The sequence below is a fragment of the Dryas octopetala genome, chromosome 4 (assembly GCF_963921425.1).
Source record: "Dryas octopetala chromosome 4, drDryOcto1.1, whole genome shotgun sequence".
Classification (NCBI taxonomy): domain Eukaryota; kingdom Viridiplantae; phylum Streptophyta; class Magnoliopsida; order Rosales; family Rosaceae; genus Dryas; species Dryas octopetala.
This window is the reverse complement of record NC_141369.1, coordinates 13,904,451-13,920,373: the sequence shown is the minus strand read 5'-3', so window position 1 is coordinate 13,920,373 and position 15,923 is coordinate 13,904,451. Positions and strand designations below refer to the sequence as shown.

Below are 15,923 nucleotides of genomic sequence, written 5' to 3'. Positions count from 1 at the left end.
ATTTAAAAGTGGCAAAAAATAAAGTAAAACCCGACACTATGGTTTTTGGGTGATTAAAATTTAAAACCAAACAGCTCTGACTTTCTGAGCTACTAAGATTCTGCAAAGATCATCTGAACTCTTCAAATCTGTCAGACATGCTCTGACACACTATGGGAAGCCTTGGATCTTGCTCGTCTTCTTCAACGTTTGTCATTGGTCTTATTCATGTATTCTTTCTGTTTGTGAGCTCAAATGTTACACAAACAGAAACGTTCGACTCTCTCTTACAGCTCCCCCAATCTGGGTCAACCAGAACCCTACCCAGATCCATGAGGGTTCTTCTTGTTGGTGATTTTGGTGCAAAAGGAGATGGCATTACAGATGACTCTAAGGTAACAAATTTCAGAACTTGTGTTTCTGCTGAGCTTTTTAACATACATAGTGATCATCCACTGATTATGTTTCTATTTTCTTTCCATTTTGGGGTTCTAAGACAATTCGATTTGGGAATAGAAATGATGACATTGTTACTTTATTATTTTAATGGCTCAATATATGAACTGAATGATTAAAATTCATTATGTATATGGGTAGCGTTGTGAATTGAATTGTGCTCATTTTTCAGAAACCATGATTAGTTTAAGAAATTTTGTACTAAATCCAGACATTGAAAGTTTATTTCAGAGTTACCCTTGTCCGGTTTCACTGAATTCTTCATCCATATTTTGCAATCATTTGAGCAAGTTTGTTTAGTGAAGGTTGCATAAAATATTACCCTGTTTTAAATCTAATGAGAGAATAGAACAGACATCATTATTATAGCAAAAAAAGTAATTGCATTTTTTCGGATTTCGGGATTTTGGATCCACGATGGATGTGGGGATTTGGCAAAATTGTTTTTTCTCCAATATTCAGGTGAGGTAGGAGATATGGAGATAGTTATGGTTCATGAGATAGCTATGTAGACTCATTTGTGAGAACTAAGCAGGAACCATTCTTATGCATTATTTTGCACAAACCCATTAAAAAAATCCATGTCCAGGAATGATAGTATTGCAATCCCTTCAGGCTTTCAAAAATGCTTGGGAGGTGGCTTGTTCTTTCCCCAGACGGACAAGCATTGTAATTCCAGCTGGAAAAACTTACCTTGTCCATCCTGTTGATATTGCTGGACCTTGTCGATCAAAGGTGACCTTAATGGTATGAATCAATTATATTACTTGCTATAATCCTTTTAATTCCCAGAATTTTTTCTGAAAATGCGTCTATCATTCATTAGTTTTTCAAAATTGACTTGCATTCATTTTATTCAATTGCATGTCTTAACAGATCTCTGGTACCATTATTGCTCCCAAAAATCCTGATGCTTGGATTGGTTTGAATCGACGTAAGTGGATTTATTTCCATGGGGTGAACCACCTTACCATAGACGGTGGAGGGACGGTCAATGGGATGGGACATGAATGGTGGGCTCGCTCTTGCAAGACCAACTCAACAAATGTATTGCTGTCTTGAACCTTAAGCTTATGTTTCATTTAAAAACTTTTCTACCTGCACTTCTCTAACAGCAGCTTTAAATTGTTTTTACCAGCCATGTCGACATGCTCCAACGGTTAGTGATTGTTTATTTTCTGAGCATTGCAGTTGTTTTCTTTTCTTTTTTTATTCCACTGTTCTTGCCTCTCTGATGGTTTCATGCCCTTAATGTGGGATATATCAAATACATTCCAGGCCATTACATTCCATAGGTGTAAGAATTTGAAGGTCAGGAATCTCTTGCTTGTCAATAGTCAAAAAATGCACATGGCATTCACTAACTGCATGCGGGTAGTGGCATCCCGTCTCAAAGTGATAGCACCTTCTTTTAGTCCCAATACTGATGGAATCCACATTAGTGTGTCAAGGGGTGTTGAGGTCAAGGATAGCATAATAAGAACAGGTCAGTCCTAGAAATTGTTGCAAATCTTTATCCCAGAGATATCTTTTTCCAAGTTTGAGTTGTTACAGAACAAGTTGTTAGTTGTTACTTTTAGTTTTAGCAATTAGATGTTACAGTAAGATTTTTGTTGCCAATTTGATTATCTGTCTTCAGCATAGAATTTAATAATGTTCAGATTTTGATGACCTCAAAATAAAAGTTATTATTGATTATCAAAGATAACATGCACATTGATTTACTCAATTGCAGGAAGGATAGAAAATAAGAACCACAAATTGATTTTGCAACATTATGGCCTGGCTTTTATTTCATCATTTTCTTAGCACCAACAAAAATGCTAGGCTTTGTGTACTAAAAAAAAAATGCTAGGCTTTACAACCTCATTCTATAAAATCATGTTTGAATTAGTAGGAATCATGGTCACATCCAAATTATGCATTGTAACTCATTGGCTTACATAAATTCCTTATACTCAATCCAGGAGATGACTGTATTTCTATAGTCAGCAATTCTTCACGAATCCGGATCATAAATCTTGTTTGTGGCCCTGGTCATGGCATAAGGTACAAGTGATCTTCACTTTAATTTAGGCTTCACTATGGATATCATTTGGACGCCTTGTCTAATTCTGAAATACTTCCTTAAGTATCGGAAGCTTGGGAAAATCAAACTCTTGGTCACAAGTGCGTGATGTATTGGTTGATGCAGCATTCCTGTATAACACTGATAATGGGGTGAGGATCAAAACATGGCAGGTAATTTTGTTCTCTGAACTCTCTCTTCATATGTACACAGAAGCAATGTGTAGTTGATTGAAATTGGTTTTTCTTACTTCTTCATCAGGGAGGTAGTGGTTTTGCCTCTAACATTGTATTCCGAAATGTGCTGATGGAAAATGTATCGAACCCAATAATAATAGATCAATATTATTGCGACTCCCGGATGCCATGTTTAAATCAGGTACGGAATTCTTACCAACTTTAAAGTGCTACTTCTATGAATACTAAATCCTTCCTTGTCATTAGCTAGGCTTTTTTAGGTAACTGTTTATAGAATACTTCCTCTTTCTCTGAAATCAGTTACCGACTGTCTACTTTGATATGTACATCTGCATTCTAGAAAATAGAATATCTCATTCATCCCTTATATCCGTAGCCTCATAATGGAAGTTCATAGCTCCATCAATAAGTGCATTGCACAATTTACTCACTATCTTGATGATGTACTTCTTAGCATGGAGACAATCCTTAATTCTCCAAAAGAACAAAAGGTCTTAGAAACTACTCCTTAAATAACATATACCTTTTAGAGCTATTCTAACTAAAGCACATTACCATTTATAACCTGGGGGCATGCAGACTTTGGCGGTAAAAATTGAGAACATATCCTTCACGCACATTAGAGGGACTTCTGCAACAGAGGAAGCAATAATGTTTGCTTGCAGTGATGACTCTCCATGTGAAGGATTATATTTAGAAGATGTTCAGCTTGTATCATCCATTGGGGGAATTACAAGATCTTTTTGTTGGGAAGCTCATGGCTCGAGTTTGGGTTCAGTAGACCCACCTGCTTGCTTTTCGTATACTGAAGACTTCATTAAACAGAAAGTCCTGTCACACTCTGCCGATCATCCCGGGAGGCTAGTCAGTTTGGAATATGGAGGAAAGGCAGCCCAATAGATTGGAGTGTGTTGGTCTAGCTTTTTTCCTGCCACAGGCCACTGTAAGTTTGTAAACAGAAATAGGTTTGCGGAAAAGAGACCATGGTAATGGATTCCTTGAAATAATTTGTACATATTTTGTATATTCATTCTTTTATAACTTTGATGACACATTGTTTCTGTATATTTGTGTGTTGTAAAGAAATAAACTTTTTACAGGGATACTCTTCATACAATTTATCAATTTGTTGTGTGTTCTGGTTCTGTGGTATTCTGCAATGATCACGGTTTTCTGCAAGCCGAAAAAATACAATTGTGGCTAAAAAAAGAAAAAGAAAAAACGGTTAGTTCTGTTGAATGAGAGTCCAACATGTTGTAGTAAATAGTAATGGGTGCAACCTGCAACTGGTTTTAAATTTGCCCCAACTTGGTCAATAATTAATTTACAAAAAGTTAAATACAAAAATAGTTCACGAACTTATACTGATTCTCAATTTGATCTTAACTATAAAAAATGTCAATTTGATCTACGAATTTTTCAAGTTATACCAAAGTAGTACAAACATTAACTTCTATTAAAAAATTAACGAAATTAGTCACATGAAAATGTGATGAACAGATTGAAATGCCCTTAAAAATGTGGTCACTTGCTGTGCACATGACTAGTTTTTATTAAATTTTTTTATGAAAGTTAACATTGTACTGTTTTGATACAATTTGAAAAGTTCGTTGATCAAATTAATATTTTTTATAATTAGTAGATTAAATTGAAATTCACTGTAAAGTTCATAGACTATTTTGTATTTAATCCATTTACAAAATTTATTAATGGAATTGCTTGGGGGTGGCTAACTGAACTTTCTGGTGGCATTTACCATTAAAGAAAAAAAAAAAAAAGAATACCTTATAAAAAATATACCGAAACAATGAGAACTGAGAAAGGAGCTAAACATTACCAAACAAGTAAACCATATTACTGGAGAACTTGACATGCATCAGCTGATCAGCTTATAACCCTAAGACCTTAGCTTATTGCCTGAAAAATAATATCCAAAATTTCAAAAAAATAAGCCAGTACCAATCTAGTAGAAGATAACCTACACATCTGTAGAACTAAAAAATTGATCTCCAACAGTCAATTGCATCAGGAGCACCATAATCAATTACAAAAAATTTCACAGTATCACATATGGTAGTTGGCACAGTTATCTTGGCATTTTCTAGAGTGAACCCATTTTCATAACCATAAGCTAGCGAGCCCCAAGCTTGGGGCACCCCTCAGCAAGCGGCAAGTCCAAGTTTTCAACAGTTCTAAATGTTCTAGGGACCATCTTATCAACATAAATAGTTCCCTCCAAATGATCACACTCATGTTGTAAGATACGAGCCTGCCAACCTGAAGCATTTATTTTGATGGGCTGGCCAAAACGATCAAAACCTGAGATCTCAACATCGAGGTTTCGCTCCACCACTGCTCTGAATCCATCAACACTACAAAACATCACAAGAGAAGAAGAAATTACCAACCATAGATAATATGAATTGTCACGAACATCATCATCAAGGTCAACTGAAGTGCAAAAACTTCAAATGCAGTATTTCATCTCTTGCAATTTCTAATTTTAAAATTCCAACCATAGAGATGAAAACTATTTACAAACTGAAAATGGTGACCAGTGTACTGAAAATCTTGAACTGAATACACTCAAATCTTGAACCATATTTCACCACAAGCATTGGTAATATGGTACTACCATCATGTTTCCTATCACTTTGTGAACTGATTACACTAAGATAAAATTCTGTAATCCAGGGACTGGAATACTATAAAAATCTAAGGTAGCCACTATACTATAGAATCTTATACCCTAAGATCTAGTACTGCTTCATCATTGTTAACATACAAGTCCAAAAATCATTGTAGTTGATTCAAACATTATTATATCTAAGCAGTTTTTCAGAGTAAGCTGGACCTAAGCACGGAGCCTAAAGGACATATGCATACAAAAGTGGCTTGACCAACCTGCTTAGTTACCAACAATCTAAATTTTACAAGGATTCATCAATTCAAACATTATTACATTCGCCCTCCCACACACATAGAGCATGTCAGAGATGGCTCCCTTATTTTAGCTATTTTTTAAAATATTCAGTAAGTGGATATTATTTATTGGGTGTTTACATATAAATCAAACTCCTATTAATCATACTTATTGAGTAGTTTTTTAGTGAGGAAACAGGACACAAGTTAAAATCGACAGAAAAAGGAAACAGGAACTATGCTGTGCAGTGAGGAAAAAGGGGAAAACATTACAATTTGACTGCTTGTACATCTGTACCCCTTACCTTAAACACCCTTCAAAGAAAAATGCAGTCCTGTTGCTCTTCTTTTTAAGCTTTGGGTTAAGAATCACCTGCCTCAAAATAACTAATAAATTGTAATAGTCAAGTGGAACCTTTTCAATGCAAAGAATTAATATGTTATTTGGATGTTCACCTCTCCAGTACAGATTAACATACCAAAAGATCAAAAGGCCGTCTATCTTGAGCTTCCGTCTCTTCCTTGAGTGCATAACTGATATATTCCTTTGTATCTTCCAAAACTATAATCTGCAGAGATGAGAATGACAAAGTTGATACTTTAACTATGAAGCTGGTTTTGTTAAATGCAGGGTTTTCTGAAATGGGACTAACCAAAGCTTACTCTTCAACAAGAAATTTATACTGTTGTAACATAATATCCATAACAACCATTACCCATATACAATCCCATTAAGTTAAGCAATACGTTCCAGTAAAACATTAAATAGTAACAATACTAAAACCACCAATGTAGCTTAAATAAGATTACTAATAAAATAGTAGAGAAAAAAACAAGAAAGAGTTTAAAGCTTTGACCATCTAAGTTTTGTTACTTCAATCATCAAGGACTAAGAGAGCTTAAAGGTCTATCTACTGAGTACTGATTAAGTTAACCATGAAAAGAAAATTACATTTTATATTCCTTTTCCAAATTTTCTCAGCAGCCAAACATCACACAATAATAAAACAGAAAAAAAAAAATCAAAATTGTGCCTTTTAAGATAAAAACTAAACTGACCCTCAAGGGAATTCCAATCTGAGGAGCAGCAAGACCGACCCCAGGAGCCTTCCTCATCACCTTCACCATATCATCAATTATCTTCTGGATCCTCTCCGACCCAATATCCCCGGGCTCAACATTTCGGGCCGGTTCGTGCAGAACCGGGTCACCCGCTTTGACTATATCGGGCAAGCTCATGCCTTTCTTCTTCTCTCCTAGACCCGAAAACCAACCAGCTTTGGCAATTGGAGAAGAGGCTGAACTGTACTTTTTCCGGGTCGTGAAGTAAGAGTTAAAGGACGGGTTCGGGTTTATAAGTCCGGGATTCGAAAAGGGTATTCGGGTTTTTTGAAATATCGGGGTAAGGGGGTGGTTGTTCCATAGGAGGCATTTTTCGGCGAGAGATATCGGGACGAGACGAATTGAGAATCGGAGGACGGTTTCCATAGGAGTAGCTTGGTTTGTTTTAGCGGTTTGGAGGAGAGGGATTAACGATGTTTTGAAGGAGATGGCGTCGTAACTGTCGTCCGCTGCTTAAAACTAACGACAGATAGAACAGCGTCGTCGTTCAGGCATCAGCAATTTAGCAGCAACGAAGCCTTTTTTTGTTTTTTGAAAGGTTAAGAAATTAAGAATACAATATTTTGAGTTGCACACCAAGGAGATTTTTTTTAAAAATGACTCATTTTGATAAAGACTAAGCTATTTGAACCTTAAAGCAAAAAATTATTACTTTATGATTTGGACATTTTTTGACCAAAATACACCTATCTCGATTAAAGTATCGATTTTAATTTTATTTATTAAAATTTTAACATTGATCAAACACAACAACTAATTCAACTCTAATATCAATCTATTTGACGAAATTGGCTATAATGTCGCCATATTAGACAAGATTGACTATAATTTTGACTTACTCAATTTTAACATTTTTTAAACATATCGACCTATCTGACTATAATTTCAACTTACACATTCATAATTTTGACCTCTTTGGCTTATTAATTTTGGTCATTTCACCTCTAATATGAGTTGATTTTCCCAATGAGCAACCCTTCCTCAACAAAGATAGAATACTGTACTAACACAGGAAATTAATTAAGACTTCGATAATTAAACAGGTTCAAAGCTAACATGCATGGATGTGAGATTTTGAAGCTAACATACATGGATGTGAGATTTTGAACCTTAGACCAAGCACCTACCCGGCAAGGCGGCAAACCCCTATTTTTAATTTCTTTGATTGTTTATAAGTTCCATTCATCTTTGAAATATTCGATTTCTAAATGTAAATTGGAGTTGGTTCCTTGAAATCTTGGCACAAATTTTTGGCTCCACAAAGTAGGAACATCATGGCTGGTGATTAATCTCATTAAAGGTGATATCAGCCTTAATCATCCTCTTTTTGGTATTGTTTCTGAGTGCAAAAGGTTGGTGGAGGGTGACTAAGACTGCTGATCGATGACTGCTTAGTCAACCTGGGCGTGCTGCTTTAGAGATTTGGGCATTCATGAGCTTTTGGTTCCACCCGATTGTCATCGTTAAGGACTGGGCCGGTTTTACCAGGCCCAAGTTGATCATTTTGTAGTTGTGTTTTCTGTTCAGCTTTCCCCCTCCCATAGTCTGATTAAGAAATTTTATTAGGTAATTAGGTTGGTGCTCTGATTAAGAAATTTCTGTCAAGTCTTCCTATAAAGGAATTGGTCAAATGTATGCCTATACCCAAAACAAAAGCAATCGACTAATCCATGCATATCCTCTCCAAGGATGGTCTTGCTGCCCCTTCAGCCTAATTTTCACTTGACTCTTTAAGTTGTTCAGATTTCTGTTTGTATATATATATAATTTTTTTTAAGAAAGTATAAGCAAAAATTACAAGACAAATTCATGGCTTCAACCCGAATCAAAAGTACTGTCAAAAGTTAAATGACCCTAAGGGCCGAGAGAGGAAGAAAAAAACTCTAGATCCAAGAAGAAAGCTCAAAATGGCCTAAGGAAACAAAGCATCTACCATAAAGTTAGGCTCATCTTGTTCCTTTGTTTTGGTTTTGTTCTTATTTGTACTCCTTTGACAAAAACAGAAAAATGGGGAAGTGGGCAAGCTAGGGCACCAATGCAAATTATTCCTATGCCATCCCTAAAGTTTAGGGCATCCATATGGGTTGACAACCAGCCATACCTTGTCAATTAATTGCAAACATGTGCATTGTACTTCTCAAATTCCAATTTTTCTGTTTTCTTTTTTCATACAACGTGTACATGCAGTGTACCCAGCTGCACATATAGTTAGGCAGCTAGAGTTAGGTATTAGATGCCATACCATTCTTTATTATCACTCAGTCACGAAGCATCCTCCACTTGATCCAATAATACAGAGAGAGATGACTAATAAACACATAAAATTATATATTGCATTTTAAGGTACGTAGTCGACATAATTCCTTGGCTCAACAACTATGGCGCCTAATCAGGGACCTTTCGGCCTTAACACTTGTCTAAAGCCGCACGGATTACTTGAAAGGTCTTCTCACATGGGTTATAACTACTAACAAAATAAATTTCGTCAAATAGAAGATGCTCATCGATTTGGCCTTGGGCATTATGTGCATATATATATATATATATATATATATATATATTAAGGCAAACCCCTTTTATTAATTCAATGACAAGAGACTACTTGGCTTATTTTATGGGAAGAAAATTATAGATCACTTTTTATGAATATAATTATATACTAGTTGTATTTCATTGACCAAATTCCCATGTGATCGACTAGCAACGTGTATATACTACTAATTAGCTTGCAGCCGTGCATGCAGGAGTTCGCTTTCAAGTAAGAATCAATCAAAAACTCTGTGCTTTATCACAGAGTTTTGAAGTCCCAGGCTAGACTTTTGAACTCAAATTTATAATAGGATCAAAATGTGGTGCAAAAGTCAATTAATGAGTCGCCAGTACAAATTTTACAGATTTACACACAAAAAATATATATGTTGATATTTTTCCATTATTTAGTTATTTGGATTTCCAAATGAGTAAAGTTTTATAAAAAAAGCACATTAGCATTAGTGTGTGTAATCTAATTATTTATATACTAATTCATCTTTACAAAACACCCAGTAGGATTACGATATCACTCTAATCAAAGCCAATTTTTTCAAAAGAAGGTTTGAAATTTTTTTCTTGACAAGAAGCATTTGAGGACCTCAATCTAAAAAGCATACGCACTTTCTACCCTTGGCTTAATCCAGTCAAAACATCAAGCTTCTCCCTGTCGTTATCTTTTTTTGTTTTTGGTAACTTTGACTCTCAGATGGTGTTCTCATTTATTAATTGGAAGCTTGCTAAAAGAAAAAAATATAATAAAACCATGCATATGACTTTTTTCCCATATAAATATGGAGGCAAAGGGAGCTCACAAAGCATCACATATCATCCATTGAAAATTGTTTTTGAATTGGACAAAAAGAGAAAGAAGCTACAATTAATGATGAAGAAGAGCACCATGCCTCTCCATCCCTACCACTCTCCCCTAAGCTTTGTAGATGAGAAAGAAGAGGCCAAAAGCTCCTTTGGAGAGAAGGTTTCTGCTGCAAGGTCGACTCATGATCATAATATGAATGGAGCTGCTATGGATCAATATAAAAACAAAGAGGTGCAGGCAGCTGCTGCTGCTGCTGCACCAAAGAAGCTGGAGAGGAAGACAACCGAAGACATCAACGAAAGTGCCGACGCATTCATCAAGAAGTTCAGGAAGCAGCTGATGATCCAGAGGCTTGAGTCCATTGAGAATTACGAGCAAATGCTACAAAGAGGGCTCTAACAGATCATATACTATAGACTATAGTCTTCCTCATGATCTTCTTGCACTACTCGATCATGTCATGAAATCTTGTGTACGTAGTATATATTTAAGATTATTGTTTATTTGTTTGTAATTTGTTGCTTGTTTCCACTCTCTCTATGATATGATGAACATGCAGGCTAGCTTAGACGAATTAAGCATATGATGAAATAATAGAAAAAATGTCTTGATTAATTAATCATAACGTTTTGTAATGAAATTTATTATGATCGAGTACTAGTCTTGTATGATCGATCTTATGATCGAGAAAAAACAAGACAAACATGAAAAATTTCTCACATTATTAGCAAACATCAGATGAAAGTCAAGGTATGTCGAGTCTTAGGATATATTGGTTTCGAAATTAGGAGATCCTAATAAACAGGACACAATTAATATATTAAGCAAGAGTCCCCTTCTTAAGAGGGAAGAAAAAGGAATCGCATTGTTAGCGCCACTGACTACGTACCCCACAATATGATTTAATGATTCAGTTTATTTAACTTCTAGATTTTCATTTAAGAATCATCACTCCAAAAAATGAACAAAATGGAAAATTATTTTACTATTTGATTAACATCCTAGTCATTTAAGTGTTTTTCGAAACACAATGTTTGTCTATAAATTGATTATAATTAGATGGTCAAAAGACTTTCGATTTAGTTAATTTCTTTTTAGGATAGTTTTTAAATAAGAACCTAGCTAACAAATAAATTATTCAAATTATTAGATGGTATTGTCGGCTGGGCTGCATGTGATTTCTTTCTTTTCTTAAGTAATAATTAAGAGTACTACTATTCTCACCCTTATGTCATAAATTATCCTTTTATAAAATAACCTTTAAGGACTAAAGAAAAAAAAAAATAATCATACTCTACTCACCCACCTCCCACCTCCCACTAACCCTCAATTCTTCATTCTCCTCAACTTAATTACCACTACACCCATGAACCATGAATCAGAAACATGAACTCAATTGGTGTTCTCTTCCATTTTAAGTACCCCACAAGTAATAGATCGACTATTCCATATGAACATGTGCAGTTAAAATATTTGTCCCAAATTAAACCCCTTTAGTCGTTTATTGGAGGATGAACTACAAAAGGCTGGACCTTTAAGGTTGGATCACTTTTCGGTGCAGTTCTTCATGCATACTCTAGTCAGTTCCTGTTGGATTTTTCACCATGTATGAACCTCCATTGTCGATTGTTTTATCTTCGCAAAAGTGGCTCATGATTTTTTTTCTCGGATGGCACTTTTCTATAAATCAAAGGCAAAAAACTAACTTGATGCTTGTGATTAATTACAAAGTGTGTGTTGAAGATCTGAGATCCAAATCATAAAGCACAACGCTTCAATGCAAGATAAGAGGAAAGGGTGCGTGATTGTATGTGTTTAGTGGGTAAGTGGTTAGGCAAACATCAGGGATAATGGGGGTGCATGGGAAAATATTTTTTAAAATTTAGTAAGAGGTGAAAAAATAAAAGTGAGTGAAGAAATAGGACTAATGGATGAGAATAGTAGCACTCATAATTAAATCCCTTTTTAAAAGTTGTGACCCATGAATCCGACCTAAAATAACACGCCACAACACAATATGACTTTCAGTCCTAGAATTTAGCATGATCCTCTTCTTTTAATTGTACAAATATATATAAAGTGACCAGATTTTACTTAGAATCAATACTTCAAGTAGTTGAAAACTTAGGCATTTACTATAACTTATAATTCCATTGTCTGTCCAAATACTCAAATAGTATACTGGATGGGCTCAACATCAATGAACATGGAGAGTTAGGCTGTTTAACACCCTGAGACTCGAGTAGAGTATGAGTATGTACTAGATGGGCTCAGACCATTGTTAAGCGAACTTAGACTTTGCTTTGCTAGGGTGGGCCTAACCAATTCTATAATGATTTCTCTTAGTTCTTAAAGAATATATGCATTATGCATATTGACCTTTGGTACACCTATACCGGCCTATACCATATATGATCCTCATCATCCCGGACATAATATTTGGTTTTGTGGCTTTGCATAAAGACGTACGCATTCCTATATCACCAAAAAAATGTGTAAGAAAGAACATTGGAAAAGAGAGTTGCCAATAGCAGATGGGTATTTGTTTTTAGTGCATGAACATGAGTATTTCCGAGGAAGACACCACTACTTGAGGAGGAAATAGTAGGAATTTTTGGTTTCTACTTTCTACAACACTATTAATTGTTCTTATTTCGTTTTGCATTGTTTACTATATCAGGGTGGGTGGAATTGTTTTGGTAATATGGTGGGGCCTAAACCCAAAAAAGTAGAACTCACAAGTCACAACAAGATAGTCAACCCAAAGAGACATTTAATTACCAAATGGCCTACACCCGTGAGGTCGCAAGTGTAACTCGTCTTGGAGCACTGTTATTGGGGAATACAATAGTGTTTGTTTTGCGAGAATAAGAGAACCAGTACTATAATTCAGATTTAGTTTTTCATGTTTGGTGAGTGCAAATATATAGCAATGGAATGGTGCAGACATTTTGATACATGTGGCACATATCATATATATATCATGATTTTCAAAGTGTCAACCAACTGTAATTGCAACATTTTGATAAATATAACACATATTATATCATGACTTTCAAAGTAATACATAAATAATATCACATTAGTTGTAAACTTGTAATCTAAAAAGTTGAGAAAAATTAAGATAACAGTTCGATACATATAGTACTATTGTATGATCAACTTCATAATGTGGACCACAGTCGATCAATTTTTAGCAAGCTACCAATAAAATACAAAAATGTACAGTTTGTTTAACGATAATATGACTAGGAGTCTAGAAATATTGATGGGTAAATGCTTGAGCTCTCTTACTTTTTGAGTTGGGGAGATTTTTTTTTTCTTTTTTGCCACTAGGGAGCTTTTTCTTACTTTTTGTAACATATGAAAAATGGATATAAAAAAAAAAAAAAAAAATTAGTTAGTAGGTATCAATAACATCACCTTTTTGGTACCCCTTTGAATCATTGTTTTTAATTTCTTTTTTTAAGAAAAGAAGTCTGAAGAATCAACTTGATTGGAATCCTTTTCATTTCTTCTAGCTGAACAAGAGTGTTGGAGTTGCAGTGATCAAGACCAAATTGAGCACCCGAAACTTACTATAAAAAATAATATAAACCAAGTACAAAACCTCAATCAAGTGCTAGCTACTACAAAAAAACAACATATGCGCGCCTTGATCAGCTCATGATGTAATCATCATCAAATATAAATATATAAGTATGCACTTCCAAACAACCTATATCCATCTGTAACACAACACATAATAAAAAGGACAAAATAAGACAAAGAAACAAAACAAGCAAAGAAACAAACAATGATTTCACAATCTATGTAGGCCAGCTCAGAAGATTCCCACACATAGAGTGCTACTAAAAGAACCATTTCCTTTTGAGTAATGCTTATAAATTAATGTGCAATGGCCACATCATCATGTGACAGCTCATGTGATAAAAAAAATTGTGATTCATTTGACATTTTCCTTTTGGATTTGGATGAAGATGATTTCTCTACATTATATATCAATGTCTTATTACAAAGCCTCACAATCACATAATGACACACAACACAAGTACTAGATCGAGCAGGTAGTAGTAGTAGTAGCAATTCTTCTTTCCTCACGATCATCTTATTGACACACACAATCCAACTACTGCTGGAGCACTCGTATCTGCGGCTGCGGATGCTGCAAAATCGGCAGGTTTATACGCGCACATGACCGAGCCATTTCGCCGGCGAGAGGGACAACAGGGAGGTTGTCGCAGTCGCATATTTCGATCATGAAGCCATCCGGGTCGTGAAAGAACAACTGATCCACGTGGATGCCGCCTTCCTCCACCATTGACCGTGCGTACTTCAGTCCCATCTCCTTCAGCTTCTTCTCCACAGCTCCCATGCTCTCACACTAGCCATCATGACCCATGAAAGAAAATAGTAGTCTTTAATTAGCAACCATATATCACAGGCTGATTAAGTAGTAGTAAAATGGAACACTACTAGAAATGCAAGCAACCAATTTGTCTTTTTCTTTCTCCCATTATACCCATCAAATCAAATGCAAGACAAAATCGTATGATTTAATTGTTAAAATAAAGCTAACAGTATGATGATTAATATTATCAAACTTTCAATTTAGACCCTATTATGATATGTGACATTGACAACGTGAGCATGTTATGCCCATTAAGTGTCAAATAAACTTTAACCAATCTATTTATTGATGAATTAGCATTCAAACATATTTCACACGTTAAATTATCATACTATCTCATATCCTTTTGTCTTTATTTATATATATTATCACAAAAGTAAAAAATAAAAAAATAAAAACTTGAGTGATTCATAAGGTACCATAGATTTTGGGCCCGTTTAACACTGTTTTGTTTTTACTTAATAGAAAAGTAGTTAGCAGTGCTAAGAAGAACATACAAATTTTTATAAAAATTTGTAGTGATTCGTTCAAAAACACTTGGAGTACTTTTCAAAACACTCTTTAAAAATACTTTTACAATCCAAAATCACTTTTGTTAAAAACAGTGTCAAACGGACTGTCAATCTCCACATTCAACATATCCAGAAGAAGGAGAGCATATTAAAAATATAACTGAAAATTAATTAAAATGAATTACCTGGAAAGAAATATGATTATCCTTGGGATTAATCTCACTTTTCTTGGGCATGTTCTCAGGGTCCTCCGATTGCAAAAGATGAATTCCAATTCCAAACCCAAATAGCCTAAAAAAAGCATTCAAACAAAATATAAAAAAAAATTAAGAATTCCCATCATTATATTCAAGTTGTGAATTTTCGGAGTTCATAAAAATTTTCCGGGAAAATTAATCAATTACCATGCCCCATCAAAATTAAAAGAACCAGGCCTCCTTATTGGGAAAAACCCAAGAACATTCTGGTAAAAATCAATGGATTCCTCAACTGATCTGCAGATAAGTGAGATGTGGTTCAGAGATTTCAGATGCAGAGGGTTTCCCATGATTTCCTTCATGATGATGAAATTATGATGAACTACGTTATGATCTTTAACACTCTCTCAAACAAAAAATGATGATAAGAAAATAAAACAGAGGCAAAGCCAAAGAAAAAAGGGGACGAATTCGGAGAAATAATAGAAAGTGGTTGAGGTTGTCACGGCAGAGGACGAAGTTTACCGAGTGAAATGGCAAGCTCTATATAGACGCCGTGACTGCGCTTCATGGCCGCCAAGTGTCCCTCCATGCAACGTGTCGGATAGCCATGACTGTGGCACGTAGATTCTACGTTGCTGATGAGCTGGATTGCGGGAGCACTGGGTAGCCACCAACAAGGTGGGCCCCGCACACGGAAGCAGCCTGCG

At 35.3% G+C, this 15,923-nt stretch overlaps 4 protein-coding genes across 5 annotated transcripts; 2 read left to right on the top strand and 2 right to left on the bottom strand.

The window, feature by feature from the left end:
- The first annotated feature begins 55 nt into the window (after positions 1–55).
- On the top strand, positions 56–3,845 carry LOC147287076 (putative polygalacturonase At1g80170). Of its 2 annotated transcripts, none has more exons than XM_086239700.1 (9): positions 56–374; positions 1,051–1,182; positions 1,312–1,482; positions 1,574–1,594; positions 1,714–1,921; positions 2,403–2,484; positions 2,577–2,676; positions 2,765–2,881; positions 3,280–3,845. In XM_086239700.1, exons 1-9 carry the CDS (start codon positions 153–155, stop codon positions 3,598–3,600), a joined length of 1,374 nt encoding a protein of 457 aa, XP_086095826.1. In that variant the 5' UTR covers positions 56–152; the 3' UTR covers positions 3,601–3,845. The 2 variants fall into 2 exon arrangements, with proteins under 2 accessions (XP_086095826.1, XP_086095825.1); XM_086239699.1 differs by having other exon boundaries at positions 2,568–2,676.
- Positions 3,846–4,643: 798 nt separating this feature from the next.
- Positions 4,644–7,283, bottom strand: PDF1A (peptide deformylase 1A). Its single transcript, XM_086239701.1, has 4 exons — positions 6,682–7,283; positions 6,102–6,191; positions 5,928–5,995; positions 4,644–5,072 (listed from the first exon to the last, which is right to left on the bottom strand). Exons 1-4 carry the CDS (start codon positions 7,108–7,110, stop codon positions 4,832–4,834), a joined length of 828 nt encoding a protein of 275 aa, XP_086095827.1. The 5' UTR covers positions 7,111–7,283; the 3' UTR covers positions 4,644–4,831.
- A 2,876-nt stretch (positions 7,284–10,159) lies between these two features.
- On the top strand, positions 10,160–10,619 carry LOC147287074 (cotton fiber protein). Its single transcript, XM_086242635.1, has one exon. The coding sequence runs from the start codon at positions 10,160–10,162 to the stop codon at positions 10,490–10,492; it is 333 nt and encodes a 110-aa protein (XP_086098761.1). The 3' UTR covers positions 10,493–10,619.
- A 3,401-nt stretch (positions 10,620–14,020) lies between these two features.
- LOC147287073 (glyoxylase I 4-like) lies at positions 14,021–15,712 on the bottom strand. Its single transcript, XM_086240299.1, has 3 exons — positions 15,421–15,712; positions 15,202–15,307; positions 14,021–14,477 (listed from the first exon to the last, which is right to left on the bottom strand). Exons 1-3 carry the CDS (start codon positions 15,573–15,575, stop codon positions 14,223–14,225), a joined length of 516 nt encoding a protein of 171 aa, XP_086096425.1. The 5' UTR covers positions 15,576–15,712; the 3' UTR covers positions 14,021–14,222.
- Positions 15,713–15,923: the final 211 nt, after the last annotated feature.

Excerpts from the sequence above, each read along its gene's own strand:
- PDF1A (XM_086239701.1), bottom strand. The coding sequence starts at position 7,110 with ATGGAAACCGTCCTCCGATTCTCAATTCGTCTCGTCCCGATATCTCTC. Across the intron at positions 5,996-6,101 it reads GACGGCCTTTTGATCTTTTG|GTGATTCTTAACCCAAAGCT; the intron begins GTATGTTAATCT and ends ATTTTGAGGCAG. Across the intron at positions 5,073-5,927 it reads TTCTTTGAAGGGTGTTTAAG|TGTTGATGGATTCAGAGCAG; the intron begins GTAAGGGGTACA and ends GATGTTTTGTAG.
- LOC147287073 (XM_086240299.1), bottom strand. The coding sequence starts at position 15,575 with ATGAAGGAAATCATGGGAAACCCTCTGCATCTGAAATCTCTGAACCAC. Across the intron at positions 15,308-15,420 it reads TTTAATTTTGATGGGGCATG|GCTATTTGGGTTTGGAATTG; the intron begins GTAATTGATTAA and ends TGCTTTTTTTAG. Across the intron at positions 14,478-15,201 it reads ATAATCATATTTCTTTCCAG|TGTGAGAGCATGGGAGCTGT; the intron begins GTAATTCATTTT and ends CATGATGGCTAG.
- LOC147287074 (XM_086242635.1), top strand. The coding sequence starts at position 10,160 with ATGAAGAAGAGCACCATGCCTCTCCATCCCTACCACTCTCCCCTAAGC.
- LOC147287076 (XM_086239699.1), top strand. The coding sequence starts at position 153 with ATGGGAAGCCTTGGATCTTGCTCGTCTTCTTCAACGTTTGTCATTGGT. Across the intron at positions 1,922-2,402 it reads GGATAGCATAATAAGAACAG|GAGATGACTGTATTTCTATA; the intron begins GTCAGTCCTAGA and ends TACTCAATCCAG. Across the intron at positions 2,677-2,764 it reads TGAGGATCAAAACATGGCAG|GGAGGTAGTGGTTTTGCCTC; the intron begins GTAATTTTGTTC and ends CTTCTTCATCAG.